This window comes from Exserohilum turcica, assembly GCF_000359705.1.
Source record: "Exserohilum turcica Et28A unplaced genomic scaffold SETTUscaffold_11, whole genome shotgun sequence".
Classification (NCBI taxonomy): Eukaryota; Fungi; Ascomycota; class Dothideomycetes; order Pleosporales; family Pleosporaceae; genus Exserohilum; species Exserohilum turcicum.
The window spans coordinates 913,379-927,331 of NW_007359926.1; the positions used below are offsets into that span (position 1 = coordinate 913,379).

Here is a 13,953-nt window from a genome sequence, read left to right on the forward strand (position 1 = left end):
TTCTCAGTAAGCCTTTCTAAAAGTTCTTCGTATCCCCCTTTATCAGAAAGAAATTGAATGCCCATTTTCATCTCCTCTGCCTCAGGCGTATTCAATTCGTTCGTATCAGTTTGACAGAATACAACTGTTAACTATTAGTAAGAGATAATTCTTTCGATTACTAATATGAACTAACCTAATTTATCGACATTGGAAATTGTTGAATCTATCTCGATATTAACAAGCCATGTTTGCTGAACTTTGCGAATGTAATCCTACTGTCTATATTATTTCCATAATTCGATCGCGCATTCTCACTAGTAATCGATTTAAAGTGCGAAAAAGAGTTTCCAGCCAATTCGTAGTCTACACAAGACGAACTTGCTAGTAAATGTTGGAAATCGCGTTTGGTTCAACAGTCGCATCTGATCGGCTGCAGAGTGACGACCAAATCGCAACCACTAGAGCAACCCAATAACAAGGTCTGCCATAAGTCGGGCAGACAACGTCTGTGTCTTCTGGTGTGATACGTGTCACAGCTATGCATGAAGGCTAACACAGGAGGCAAGGCTGAATCTAGAAGAGCGCCTTGTCAGACTCTTCGAACGATATATATTCATCTTTTGCAGCTATGAATCAGGCATCTTAGGCATCCTCAAGAGTGACTTTTCATCATCATTGCTTGTTGGGGCGCTGTTAGGGTACGGTCTTATATTATAAGCCAAATTGCCCCTGATTCTCAACCAATGCTGCAAAACTTGTAATTCTCAGAATTTTATAATGTAAGTAGCAGATATACACGCTCCAAAACACGATTCAACTCAGGACTAATACGAGAGGATAGCAGAAGCCATGACGGACCCCATGAACTTGGTACTAGGTCTACCAAGCCTATTCATATCTTGCATACAATCTTTCGAGATCATCCAATACGGTCGAACCTTTGAATATGATCATCGAGATATGGTTCTTCGTCTCGAAATCCTTGGAGCCCGGCTAGCACGATGGGGACGATGCACTGGTATCTTGGACAATGACCCTACTCTCATTACGCGTGAAATAGAAGGGAAGTTGAAATTGTATTTGGAAAACATCGAAAGCCAGTTTGAGAAGGCAAGAAAGAAAGCCGCAAGGTATTCACCGGATGAACACATGGGCAAAGACAAAGACGGAACGCGCGCGAATGTGCGTAAGGCTATTCGGCAGTGGACGACCAAGTATACGCAAAAGTGCCATACAGGCAAAAAGAAGGTCCAATGGGCCGTTCACGACAAGAAGATATTGGAAACAATGGTGTGCAATATCCGAGATCATATGGATGACATGATGGAAGTCTTCGGTCCAGGCGAGATGAAAATGATTTCAACAACCCAACTACAGCTGCAAAAGGAGGATATCAAGAATCTCGAGCACGGTGAACTAGAGATGCTGAAACATCTATCGAAAGATCAAGATGAGGTTATTGTGAAAGCCGTCGAGTATGCCATTGAAACCCGTCAAGCTTCCTCCCACATTTTCAGCGGGAGCTTTAAAATCAACGGGGAAAACGATGGTGCCAGATACATGTTTGGCGATGATGTTGCCCGAGGCGTAGTCGGCACCGGACATTACTACACGGGCGACTTCAATGTTGGAGGCTGCGGAACTAAGTAGCCATTTTGGGAACAACTACCACTAAGCGCATAACTAAGTCCATTGTAGACATGGGTAATTATATATGTATTCTATGGTTTTATCTTTTTACACTAATCGAAGTTGGTGATCACTCTAAAAATCAAATATATATATATGCTTGGAGGCTATTGCATTGTGTAGTCCACCATCAGCACGTCAAAACCACCCACAAAACAAACAGTTGGACGTAATTTAGGCTTGAAAAAAAGGGGGGGTGGGGGGGTTGAATTTGAAAAGGTACAAGAATTCACAAGTGCTGGTACTTGGAGGACTCTGGTGCGGAATCAAAGTGGTATATGGAAATAGTAAAATTTTCAGCATTTCAGTGCGAAATCCGCTGCGTTATCACGTTGAATTACCAAGGAAACGAATTCAACATTTCAACCCATCTGTCACTAGATGTGAATCCAGACACCGAAAAAATGAGTCAAAGGGGGTGTTTTTTTTGAGAGAGAGAGGCAAATATCATCTCTCACCCAGAAGCAGACTCTGAAGACATGAACAGTACCGTGACTTGCTGTTCCACAGAGTTGATGCAACGAAATATTGTCATGTAAACATGCGATGGAAGACAGTAATCTAGTTGCGCTCGTGTATAGCAAAAAGGCCGCTCCTGCAACTATTCAACCGTCATAATCAAACCATTCAGTGTTTTTAAGCACGCTATTGTTGCCCTGCACTTTCCCTATCGCCTATCCTTGTACTATGAAAAGGCTGTGTCTCTGAATGTTTTGCTAGCAGGTGAATTACAAGGAACAAAGACAGGACCAAACACTGCATCTCCCCTACCTGGTGGTTGTCCACTCATCTCCATGGTTAATGCAATTTGTAACACGCGAGTTTTCATTGGTGCCGTCTACCGTCTTTGGAATTCCAAGAGCCTATCATTGTTTATAGTTATCACTTCTGATCCCAAATAATCATTCTCATCTATTAGCGATTGTAGAGTAATTGAATGGTCATCATTGGACTAGTCTGCAGCAAGATCGACGCCCTTTCCTTATTCGTCATCAACACCAACTATGGTTCTGTCAAGAGCCCTTCCTTGGCACTTGTCTCAACCCACCGAACCTCGACGCCATTTACGTGCATTCTTCCATAGTCAACAGGGTCCATTGTTGTCTGGCCAAACAACAGCGTCTTACTACAAATACACTTATAATCACGCGTCTTCATGTCCGATAACGAGAACACGGATCCGTCCGGGTCGAGCGTTGGTCGGCGTCTCGCGCAGCTTCCACGTCGCTCGCTGACCAACGGTGCGCATAATTTGTCGTCGCTTGGTGGAGTCACATCTGTTCAGGGCAGTGGTTATTTGGAACAGGCTGTGGCTTGCCCCGACAACCCAGGTAGGATATTTGACGACAATCAGGTCGAATATTCAACGACAAACAAGGGCTGCATATATTTGGGCTCTTCCTGCCCCCTCGACATTGCAACAAGACAGCTCTCAACATGCCTCCACCAACTTGGCACGGTATAGGACCTAACAGCAGTGCTCCTACTGCTAACTCGGAACCGAGACCAAGGGTGCCAGTCACTACACTTGTTTCGACACTACCCGAGACGATATACGACGAGAAAAAAGAGGCGGTTTGCGACAATAGCCTCGTTTACATCAAAGTGCAGCGCAGACTCCTCTTATACCTGAGCACACAAGCTGCTGATACACTCACTGCGCCGCTCGCATGCCAGTGGACGCGGGAAAGTTCGGAAGACACACCAGCCAGGCCCAAAGATGCACTGCGCCTCTGCTACTACATGCGCTCACAGGGCTTCGCCACGTACGCCATTGTTAAGAATGGATACATCGACTTGTACCTGGCCAACCAGCACACGGACATGAGGGGACCGCACACAGACATGCTGTACTGGAAGCAGAACTTGGTAACCTACAGTATAGTGTTTGCAGCGTCACACATACGATGCATGGATTGACGTAGCGATGGAGAGGGCGAGGAGAGAAGGAAGGAGAGAGAGCACAGGTAAATCGACATGTCGATGCAAGCATGGGCTAGCTGCAGCGGCGCGCGCAGATCAGTGGCCAAGCGAGAGGCTGTCCGTGACGCGCTCACGACGCGGGGGCCCGTCCGGTGCATCCGGTATCTGTGACGATGAAAACGAAGAGATGATTTTGCGTTTGCAAGGCGCTGTGCATGGACGACGAGGTGGAAGGGCGACGGCGGCGATGGCGGCGATGAGCGGGCGATGGCGGCTGGAGATGGAGGGAGATGGCGGGCGCTGGCGAGAGATGGAAAGGGATGGGTTTGGGTGCAGCTGGCATGGAGAGCTGACTGCGAGGGCGGGAGCGGGAGCTGGAGACGGATGGATAAATGGAGCGACCGGGGCATGGATAAGCCACAGCGCGGGCGGCAGGGCATGTGACTGAACATGTCGAGCAAAATAGCAAGAGCGGCCTGGGTGAGGCTGGCAGGCGCGTTGGGTCGCGCACATGAGGCGGTGATGGATGGGGGCTAGTGCAGCGCAGAGGCCACTTTGTTCAAAGGCAGGCGCGACGGGGGGGGGGCGGGAGGCAGGCGCGCTCGACAGTCGCGCGCGCAACGCGCACGGCGAAGGCAGCGTGCCGGGCATGGCGGCGGCGCAGACACGGCGAGGCCTGGGGCAATGTGTATATAGCATCTATCGCCAGCGCGCGCAGCCGGCGCCGTTGGAGTTGCAAAAAATTTCCCTCTGCTCCCTGAAACGGCACGCACGGACCAGGCCGCTAGCCCGTTCCTGGTGGTGATCCAGCCTACTTAATGACCTGTTCATTCTCTTAGATAGGCCCGCAGCCCACCTTCTCCGAACGCGCTCCCGGCACCGCATCGAGTTACCATCCCGTCACGTGACCCCACCCACCGCTCCGCCTGCCCGCCTGCCCGCCTGCCACTACTACTACTACTACTACTACTTGCTGCTGCTGCTGCCCGCCGCCCTGTGCTGTGCCTCGATGGCCACGCCTGCGGGCGCCTAGTAATTTCTAATTATCCGCCACCGCTCGCCTCTCCACCTGCCACATCCACTCCCCCCCCCCCCCGCGTGCCCACATTGGCCCGCCCACAATGAGGTTTGTTGCATGTCCTGCTGCCGCTGCATGCATGTCGCGCTAACCCTGCTATAGTGCCACCAGATTGGACCGTCTCGTAACGTAAGTGCATCCCCCCCATTGCCAATCTCTACACGCGCTTCGCCGCCCATGTGGAAATGCACTCAAAACAAACCAACCCACATCAAAACAAAACAGCATGCCAACCATTGCCCTCGCCCCGTCGCCATGGCCGCTGCAATGGCTGGGTTGCGTTGCTCTTGCCGATTGCTCGCTAACCCATGCCAAGGCTCCTCGAGACTGGCAGCACAGCATTGATCCGGAACACAGCAGCAGACCAGCTAGCCGACGTGCAAAAACAACACCCCGATGAACTATTCAACCTCCTCACCCGCGTCATCCCCTATCTGCGCTCAAAGAGCTGGGAGACGCGCGTTGCTGCTGCCAAGGCCATAGGAGGCATCGCCGCAAATGCCGACAAGTTTGACCCTAACGCCCAGGACCAGGATGAGCAGAGCAAACCCGACGTCAAGTCAGAGTTCAATGGCCACGTCAAGTCCGAAGACGCCAACGGCGCCCTGGTCAAGAAGGAGGAAAATGGCGACGCCGCCCTGCCTCCTCTGTCACAGGGACTCGACCTGGCCACACTCGACCTGCCCTCCATCTTGAAATTTGGTAAGGTCCTGGCTTCCTCGGGCGCCAAGGAGCACGACTACAAGCTGGCCGCCATGGACCCTGCCGAGCGCCTCGAGTATCAGAAGAGCACGTTGCTGAAACGACTCGGCTTCGAGGGCGCGTGGATGGAGGACCTGACGCCGCCGCAAGACGCCTTGCCCCAAACACCTGGCCCCAAGACGCCTGCACCGAGCCGCATCGACACAAACGTCCCACGGTCAGACAGCATAAACACCGCCTCCTCCCCTCCCCCGGCCCTGGCTACGCCCAACGGCCAAGGACTGAGCAAAAGGCAGCAAAACGCCCTGAAGCGAAAACAAAAAAAGAACGCTGCCGGCGGTGCTAACAAGGTCCAAATCGTCGACTTCAACGCAAACTCGCGAAAAGACTCACAGTCTGACCCGGTAGAAACACCCAGTCGCCCCCACCCAGTTGCGCTGAAGCTCGAAAAGTCTGAAAATGGCGATGATGGTGACAGTGTTAACGACTACTTCTCACTCGAACGCTCCGGCGGCGACGACGATGCCAAGTTTGTCAAGGAGTTCAAGGGCGCGCCGGTCCCAGAAAAGTCCTCGTTCCAGACGGAAGCTGAAGAGGCCGGCCTAGAATGGCCGTTCGAACGTGTGTGTTCGTATCTTGCTGTCGAGCTGTTTGACTTTACGTGGGAGGTGCGCCACGGCGCGGCCATGGGCCTTCGAGAAATCCTTCGCGTACACGGCGCCGGCGCTGGGAGGCGAAAAGGGCTCAGTCGAGCCGAGAACGATGAGCTCAACCAGCGCTGGCTCAACGATCTGGCCTGCCGCATGATTTGCGTCTTTATGCTCGATCGCTTTGCAGACTTCACGGGTGATAATGTCATTGCACCCATACGTGAGACTGCAGGACAGGCGCTCGGTTCGCTGCTGCAATACATGACTGGAGAAAACGTGCTGGCGACGTTCCGCGTCCTCAATCGCCTAATCATGAACCAGGACTTGCCCGTAGACACCAACCCCCTCAGCGCACCCTGGGCGCTTTGCCAGGGTGGCATGATTGGGTTGCGGTACCTTGTCGCTGTGCGCAATGACCTCCTGCTCCAGGACGGTGCTTTGATGGATGGAGTGCTGGCTGCAGTCATCAATGGACTCAGCAATGACGACGACGATGTCCGAGCCATTAGCGCCGCAACCCTGATTCCCGTCGTAAAAGAGTTTATCGAAATGCGGCCAAAGGCGCTTGAAGGTTTGATGAACGTCGTCTGGTCATGTCTATCTAGCTTGCAGGATGATCTTAGCGCCAGTACCGGCTTCATCATGGATCTACTCGCCAAGCTTTGCGGCTTCCCTCAGGTACTTGAAGCAATGCAAGCAAACGCTCGTCAAGATCCCACACAGTCATTCCAAGAGCTAGTCCCTCGACTCTTCCCCTTCCTGCGACATACCATTACCAGCGTTCGCGCCGCTGTCCTTCGTGCGCTCATCACTTTCCTCGACATCCAGAGCCAAGACTCGAACGGATGGATAGACAGCAAGGCCTTGCAGCTGATATTCCAGAACATCCTGCTCGAGCGCAACGAAGGCGTCTTGAAGCTTTCAATACAGCTTTGGAACGCCGTAGTGGCCAGTCTGGGTAGCCAGTTACCCACACATCTTGAACCCGTCTTGGATGCCATTATTCCTCTAACCCTTACGCCCATTGGAGTCTCTCGCCACCCAATATCCCTGGACAAGTCGCTGCTCATCAAGCCTTCAGGACAGGCCATGGGCCCACCGCCAAACAGTGAGTCGAGTCGGAAGTCGACACCTCCAGATGGTGGTGAGCCAGCGCAGAAGAGGAGGAAGAAGTCCCGTCCAGGAAAAGAAGATGTGTCAACACCGACACCATCTTCCATGTCTCACAATGTCGATGGCCACATGATTATGGGCGATCTTGAACTCATCGGAGCAGATGTCATGATAAGATCCAGGACCTCGGCGGCCCAGGCGATTGGCACAGCCATGGGTGCTTGGCCTGAAGAGTCAAGGTTCGAGGCTTTCAAGTCCAGGCTGATCAGTCCATTGTCCTCGCCCAACTCCACGACTCAGCTAACGGCTGCCATCATTCTTGAAGAGTTTGGAAAGAATCTGGCCAAAAAGGATGCGTTGGCTGAGCTGTTTGTCCAACACCTGCTGCCCATGGTTGAAGGCGAGAGACCATTGGCCTATGAAGATCTCGTCCCGAAACTGCAGATTGTCCGAACACAATGTTCATCGCTCCTCCACATCTTCCAAGAAGCACATGTGCAAAACCTGCCAAATCTCTCGACCATTGTTCAGGGCCTGCCATTCACCAACAACTATGCTTTCGGAGTCGCCGATGCGGAGAAGCTGGTTACCGTGCAATATGAGAAGCTCAAAAAGGCCATGACGCCTTCAGCGCGCATGGTCGCCGCAGCCAACCTGGAGACGACGCGCAAAGAAGTAGAGTCGAGCATTCAGGAAGCCAAGGACATCAAGGAAGAGCGCGATATCCGAATCAAGGCCGCAGCTGCTGGCGCACTTGTGGCACTCAACTCACCTCCCAAGAAGCCGTCGCCCCCCATCAAGGCCATGATGGATAGCATCAAGAAGGAAGAAAATGTCGAGCTACAAAAGCGGTCTGCAGCTGCTGTTGCTGGCTACATAGTGCACTTGGTTAACGGCAAGAGAACCGGTGTGGTGAACAAGGTCGTCGGTAACCTAGTCAAGTTCTACTGCATGGAGACTGCCGAAACACCCGAATTCGCCGGCCAGTCGCATATCGAAACCGGCATTCTTACGCTCAAAAAGGACGAGGACGTACGCGATCACCCAGATGCTGTTCGCTTCGCAGAAGAGTCACGGGCTGCTAGGATAACCAAGCGCGGTGCGCGCGAGGGTCTGGAGCAGGTTGTCGAACGTTTCGGCGCCGACATCTTCGACAAGGTGCCCATCTTGAAGGATCTGATTGAGCGACCAATCAGGGAGGCATTTACCGAGCCATCGCTTCCTGCACACATCTTCAACGAGGACGGTGTCTTTGGCCAAGAAGTCGTGGATGGACTCTCGACTCTGCGTGCTCTAGTAGGCAAGCTACATCCAAGCGTAAGAGGTTTCGTCAAGGAACTTCTTCCACTTATCGCCAGAGCGTTACAGAGCAAGCTGTACGTGCTGCGGTACGCAGCCGCTAAGTGCTTTGCGACCATCTGCAGCGTCATGTCTGTTGAGGGTATCACCATGCTTGTTGAGAGTGTACTGCCCACAATCAGCGACGGTGGAAATGTGCATGCTCGCCAAGGAGCGATCGAGTGCATCTATCACCTCATTCATGTCATGGACGACGCTATCCTGCCATATGTCATCTTCCTCATCACTCCTGTTCTTGGGCGCATGAGTGATTCAGACAACGATGTCCGGTTACTGGCCACCACCAGCTTTGCCACACTTGTCAAACTCGTGCCGCTTGAATCGGGTATCCCTGACCCACCCGGCCTTCCAGACTCCTTACTCAAAGGACGAGACCGAGAGCGCAAGTTTGTTGCTCAAATGCTTGACGCCAAGAAGGTGGAGCCTTTCGAAATCCCAGTCGGCATCAAGGCGACGCTCCGTTCCTACCAGCAAGACGGTGTCAACTGGCTGGCGTTCCTCAACCGATATAATCTCCACGGTATCCTCTGCGACGACATGGGTCTTGGTAAAACCCTGCAGACTCTTTGCATGGTAGCCAGTGATCATCACATGCGCGCAGAGGAATTTGCTAAATCTGGGGATCCAAACTTTCGCCGTCTCCCATCGCTCATCGTGTGCCCCCCAACCTTGTCCGGCCATTGGCAACAAGAGATTCGCCAATACGCGCCTTTCCTTAGCTGTGTTGCTTACGTAGGCTCTCCATCGATCCGCGGCCAGTACAGGAACGAACTCGACAAAGTAGACATTGTCATTACCTCATACGACATCTGCCGCAACGACGCCGATATCCTCAAGCCCATCAACTGGAATTACTGCGTTCTTGACGAGGGACACCTGATCAAGAATTCAAAGTCAAAGACTAGCCAGGCTGTCAAGCTGTTCCAGTCGAACCACCGCCTCATCCTCTCAGGTACACCCATTCAGAACAACGTTCTTGAACTGTGGTCACTGTTCGACTTCCTCATGCCAGGCTTCCTTGGTACAGAGAAGGTCTTCCAAGAGCGCTTCGCAAAGCCCATTGCCGCATCTCGATTTGCTAAGAGCTCATCGAAGGAGCAAGAGCGGGGTGCGCTGGCCATTGAAGCTCTACACAAGCAAGTCTTGCCCTTCCTCCTTCGTCGTCTCAAGGAAGAAGTTCTGGATGATCTTCCTCCCAAGATCCTGCAAAACTACTACTGCGATTTGTCGGAGCTCCAACGCAACCTCTTTGACGACTTTACCAAGCGTCAAGGCAAGGAGATTCAGTCCAAGGCTGGCAATGCGGATCGCGAGAGCAAGCAGCACATCTTCCAGGCCTTGCAGTACATGAAGAAGCTATGCAACTCTCCTTCCCTCGTCGTCAAGGGCCCTACCAACAAAGCTTACGAGGCAACTCAGCAGTATCTCAAGAAGAACAATACGACGATTGACGACATAGCGCACGCACCAAAGCTCGGAGCTCTCAAGGATTTGCTTGTAGACTGCGGTATTGGTGCATCAGATGTTGTAAATGACAAGTCGGCGAATGCAAATGGCGATCTGCCCGAAGCAGTTTCACAGCATCGCGCCCTCGTTTTCTGTCAAATGAAGGAGATGCTCGACATGGTACAGCACAACGTGCTTGAGAAGCTGCTACCATCCGTCCAGTTTATGCGTTTGGATGGTGGCGTTGAAGCCACTAAGCGACAAGAAATTGTCAACAAGTTCAATACCGACCCGTCATATGACGTCCTGCTCTTGACAACCAGTGTTGGTGGTCTCGGACTCAACCTGACTGGTGCTGATACGGTCATCTTCGTCGAGCATGACTGGAACCCGCAAAAGGACATTCAGGCCATGGACCGCGCGCATCGTATCGGTCAAAAGAAGGTAGTCAACGTCTACCGCATCGTTACGCGCGGTACCTTGGAGGAAAAGATTTTGAAGTACGTATACCCCCTCTGCATGCTCTTTACATATATGCTCACATTCCCTCCTCAGTCTCCAACGATTCAAGATCGACGTCGCCTCCACGGTAGTCAACCAACAAAATGCGGGTCTCCAATCCATGCAGACAGACCAAATCCTCGACCTCTTCAACGTCTCGGCAGATTCAAACGACCCCTCTGCGCTACCGGCGCCACCCTCCAACGCCAAAGACGATGGCCTCGGCATTGACGAAAACGATGCTGTCGATGCCACGGGCGCATTGAGAGAAAAGGGCAAGAAGGGATTCCTGGATGAACTGGGAGATCTCTGGGACGAGAAACAATATGACGAGGAATTCGACCTTGACGGCTTCTTGGGCAAGATGAAATCTTAGGGAACCTATGAGTGTATTTGGAGAAGAGGAGAAGACCAAAAAAAACGATGAAGAAAGGGTGACCAAGTTGTGTTGTCCCCACGAGAGAGACAGACAGTCAGACAGACAAGTTGATAGAAACTTGCCTTTTTGCCACCTCTCAGTTCTCTCCTCGTGTACCAAATTCTGCGGACGCCTACAACTACATGGAAAATATCCAACCAGTGAGCGTACTATCGAAGCTCCCTCACTCCCTCTATTCGGCTCGTGAACGCTCATCTTCACATCTTCGTTTTTTTTTTCATCTTCATACATCGATCCTTCCTCACATCTCTGACGCCTTTACGCAATATGGAACATTCCCACACACGCACGAAAAAAAGAAGGCCTTGGATTCTTTCTCTTGGACAGAACAAACGCTTTCTCTTCCTCTTCTCATCCTCATGCTCATCCTCATTCGAAACACATGCACACACATCTGCATAAACAGTGCAGTATCCACCCCTCTTCTTCTTCTTCTTCTTCTTCTTCTCCTTCTTTCCAAACACATCCCATACGCGTATCACATATGCTGTGATGTGGTATAGGGTGTAGTCACAGACGGTACAGCAACCACCGGGCAAAAAACCACAAAATCCCCCAAAACGAATCCAAAACAACCAAAAAAAAAACGAAGGAACGAATGTGTGCCGGTCTTGGTTTTTTTCTTTCTTTCCTTTCTGCGTTTACAACAATGTATGGGATGCATGTTATGGAATGCAATTGGGGATATATATATATCTATGGTATTAGTTGTATTAGCGTATGTTGTGTGTGTTGTGCGTTGGTTTATGTTAGAACTTTTTTTTTAGCATGGCGTTTCGGGGCGCTGATAGGTGGGTGGGGAGAGAGAAAGAAAGAGAGAGACACGGCGTGTGTGTGTGTGTGTGTGTGTGCGTGTGTGAAACGATTTTTTTGTACTTTATAGTTGTAGTTGTAAGGTGTGTAGTTTGATTGTTGTTGTGCTTTTTTTTGTATTTTTGTTGTTTACTCCGTTTGGTGCTTGACTTTAGCCTTGTTCTTCGTTCTTCATTCTTCCATTCTGCGACACTACCTTTTTCTTCTTCTACTTCCTCTTTTTGATTGGTTGATTGGTGGGTGGGTGCGCTGCTTGGTGGATATGTGGGAAAGAGGGGAGAGGAAAATATCATGGATTGGCGTTTCTAAGTGGACGGAGGTTAAGGGTTAGAATGCGGATACACACGGGGAATTGGGAACGGTTGTGAATGGGATAGAATGGAATGGAAATGGGATGGGATGAAACGAAATGAAACGGAATGAAATCGTAAAGCGTAGCATCTTGGAGCAACAATAAGCATGTCTATTTGTGCTTGTAGTCAAGTGTTTCTTGGGTCGAGGTGACCGGTGGCCGTGTGTAATGAATACGAAGATGAGGCGGCGAGAGTGACATACTTCGATTGTATGCGTTTACTTGACTTCTGTTGACATAGAGAAGCAAGGATGTTAGTACAATACACTGGTATCCCGTGCTTACTTTTTTCCTTTGGGAACCAGCTTGATGTTTTGTGTCTTAGTTTGCTGCTAGGCCTCGCACCCAATGTCACTTTTGCATGACCATCTTGTGAACAACTCCAGTTTCAGTATAACATCTCTTTGTCTCGATATTTTCCACCAAGGTCTTCTAGTGGGTTATGATGACAGCCAGATACAAGATGGCAAAATTTGGTCATTGCGCATGCACATTGATTCAAGAATACCGCAATGCGCGTAGGAAGCAGCGTCTTATATAGGCGACAAGGAACCCAATTTCCGGCCCCATCTCGCCTTGGGCCTTGGCTTCGGAAATGCAAGTAGTACTGGTAGAAAAAGCACTAACAGCTGATGCTAGTCGTCTAACACTTTTACATTTTTCGTTTGTGGCTTGTTGTGTGTAGCTGGGTTCGTTTCGAAGCGAGGTACGCGTAAGTGTTTTGCATGCTGCTGGGGCGAGTCGAAAAAGTAACAGCACTTTAGTTGCCACGAGGTGCGGATGATGATGTCTACGTTTTTTCTTCTTCAGTAGTCGTGGATCTAGCTGATTTCAGACAGATAACGGTGAAACAGACTTGTTGCATGGGCACAGCCGATAAACTTCCTTCTTCGAGCCATGGCGTCGGTCCTTTCTGCCGCTGGTGGTGTAATCATAGGCGTGGGGGCTAGTATGTGCTTTTCCGGTGGCTTTCAATCCAAGAATGGAGGCGCCAAAACTTCCGGGTCCATTGCAATCTCCGGTGCCAGTGCTGTAAACGGCGTGTGGAGGATGGTGCGACGATCGATGGCGGGTGCTTTGGAATAAACAATCAACGTACTGGTGCGGCGTCGGAAGGGCGTCGGATCTGTTGTGGTATTTGCGCCGGTGAGACTTTAGGCTTCATAGGGTAGGCTTTGGATCAGAGCTTTTTCAAGGTCCCAACGGGCGTTATTCAACAACCAGGGGGCCACGATCCCTGTGAGGCCGATGGAAGGAGAGGTGCGGCTGCATGACATGGGATTTTCGAGCTGGACGACAACTGCAATCGTGCAAAGCGCATAAGGCTCAGGAACTTTGTGGCGTCCAAGGAAAACGTACGTCGAGAAGATTTGATTTGTTTCCCGGAGTGGTGCATGGGTGGCCTGGTAAAGTTACAATGGGTAACACTCGCATCAACCCTTGGATACTAGTCAAGTCTCATCTGGCACCTTCAATGTCGGAATGGAAAATGTCTCGCAGGAAGTATGAGCGTAGAAGCCCAACCATGATCCCTGGTAGGTGTATACGGCTGTCCTCGCGACTGTATTCCTCAGTATTGGATCCCAGTTTTGTAATGCGTAAACATAAGCGGCTGGAAGGAGAGACGGTCGATCAAGGCTGCACTAGGTCCAGGTAGCGCTCATAGAAACTGGCAAAGGAAGAAAAGGTCAGATGACAATGTGCGGCGCATGGTTTCAGAGCTCATCGCAGAAGGACTCCAGGTTTTGTGACGACGGCAGCTTCATAGCTTGGAATTGCTTGTTGAGACAGCACACTGAGTATCAAAAGTCGAGCCTCAATTGTCCATGAGAAAGGTCGGCAAGCGATTTGAGCACAGGATAATTGAATTGGATTGCCAGAAGGGCACAGCGTGTGTGCGTGGTTG

The 13,953-nt window shown here is 51.0% G+C and overlaps 3 protein-coding genes across 3 annotated transcripts; all 3 read left to right on the forward strand.

Annotated features, from left to right (window-relative positions):
• Positions 1–831: 831 nt before the first annotated feature.
• SETTUDRAFT_36893 (uncharacterized protein) lies at positions 832–1,632 on the forward strand (the record flags this gene model as incomplete). Its single annotated transcript, XM_008023696.1, has 1 exon — positions 832–1,632. One exon carries the CDS (start codon positions 832–834, stop codon positions 1,630–1,632), a length of 801 nt encoding a protein of 266 aa, XP_008021887.1.
• A 1,470-nt stretch (positions 1,633–3,102) lies between these two features.
• Positions 3,103–3,617, forward strand: SETTUDRAFT_167163 (uncharacterized protein; the record flags this gene model as incomplete). Its single annotated transcript, XM_008023938.1, has 1 exon — positions 3,103–3,617. A coding segment is annotated over exon 1 (196 nt), but the record flags the coding sequence as incomplete, so codon positions are not given.
• A 1,098-nt stretch (positions 3,618–4,715) lies between these two features.
• On the forward strand, positions 4,716–10,819 carry SETTUDRAFT_158851 (uncharacterized protein; the record flags this gene model as incomplete). Its single annotated transcript, XM_008023939.1, has 4 exons — positions 4,716–4,720; positions 4,775–4,801; positions 4,989–10,442; positions 10,498–10,819. 4 exons carry the CDS (start codon positions 4,716–4,718, stop codon positions 10,817–10,819), a joined length of 5,808 nt encoding a protein of 1,935 aa, XP_008022130.1.
• Between the last annotated feature and the right edge of the window lie 3,134 nt (positions 10,820–13,953).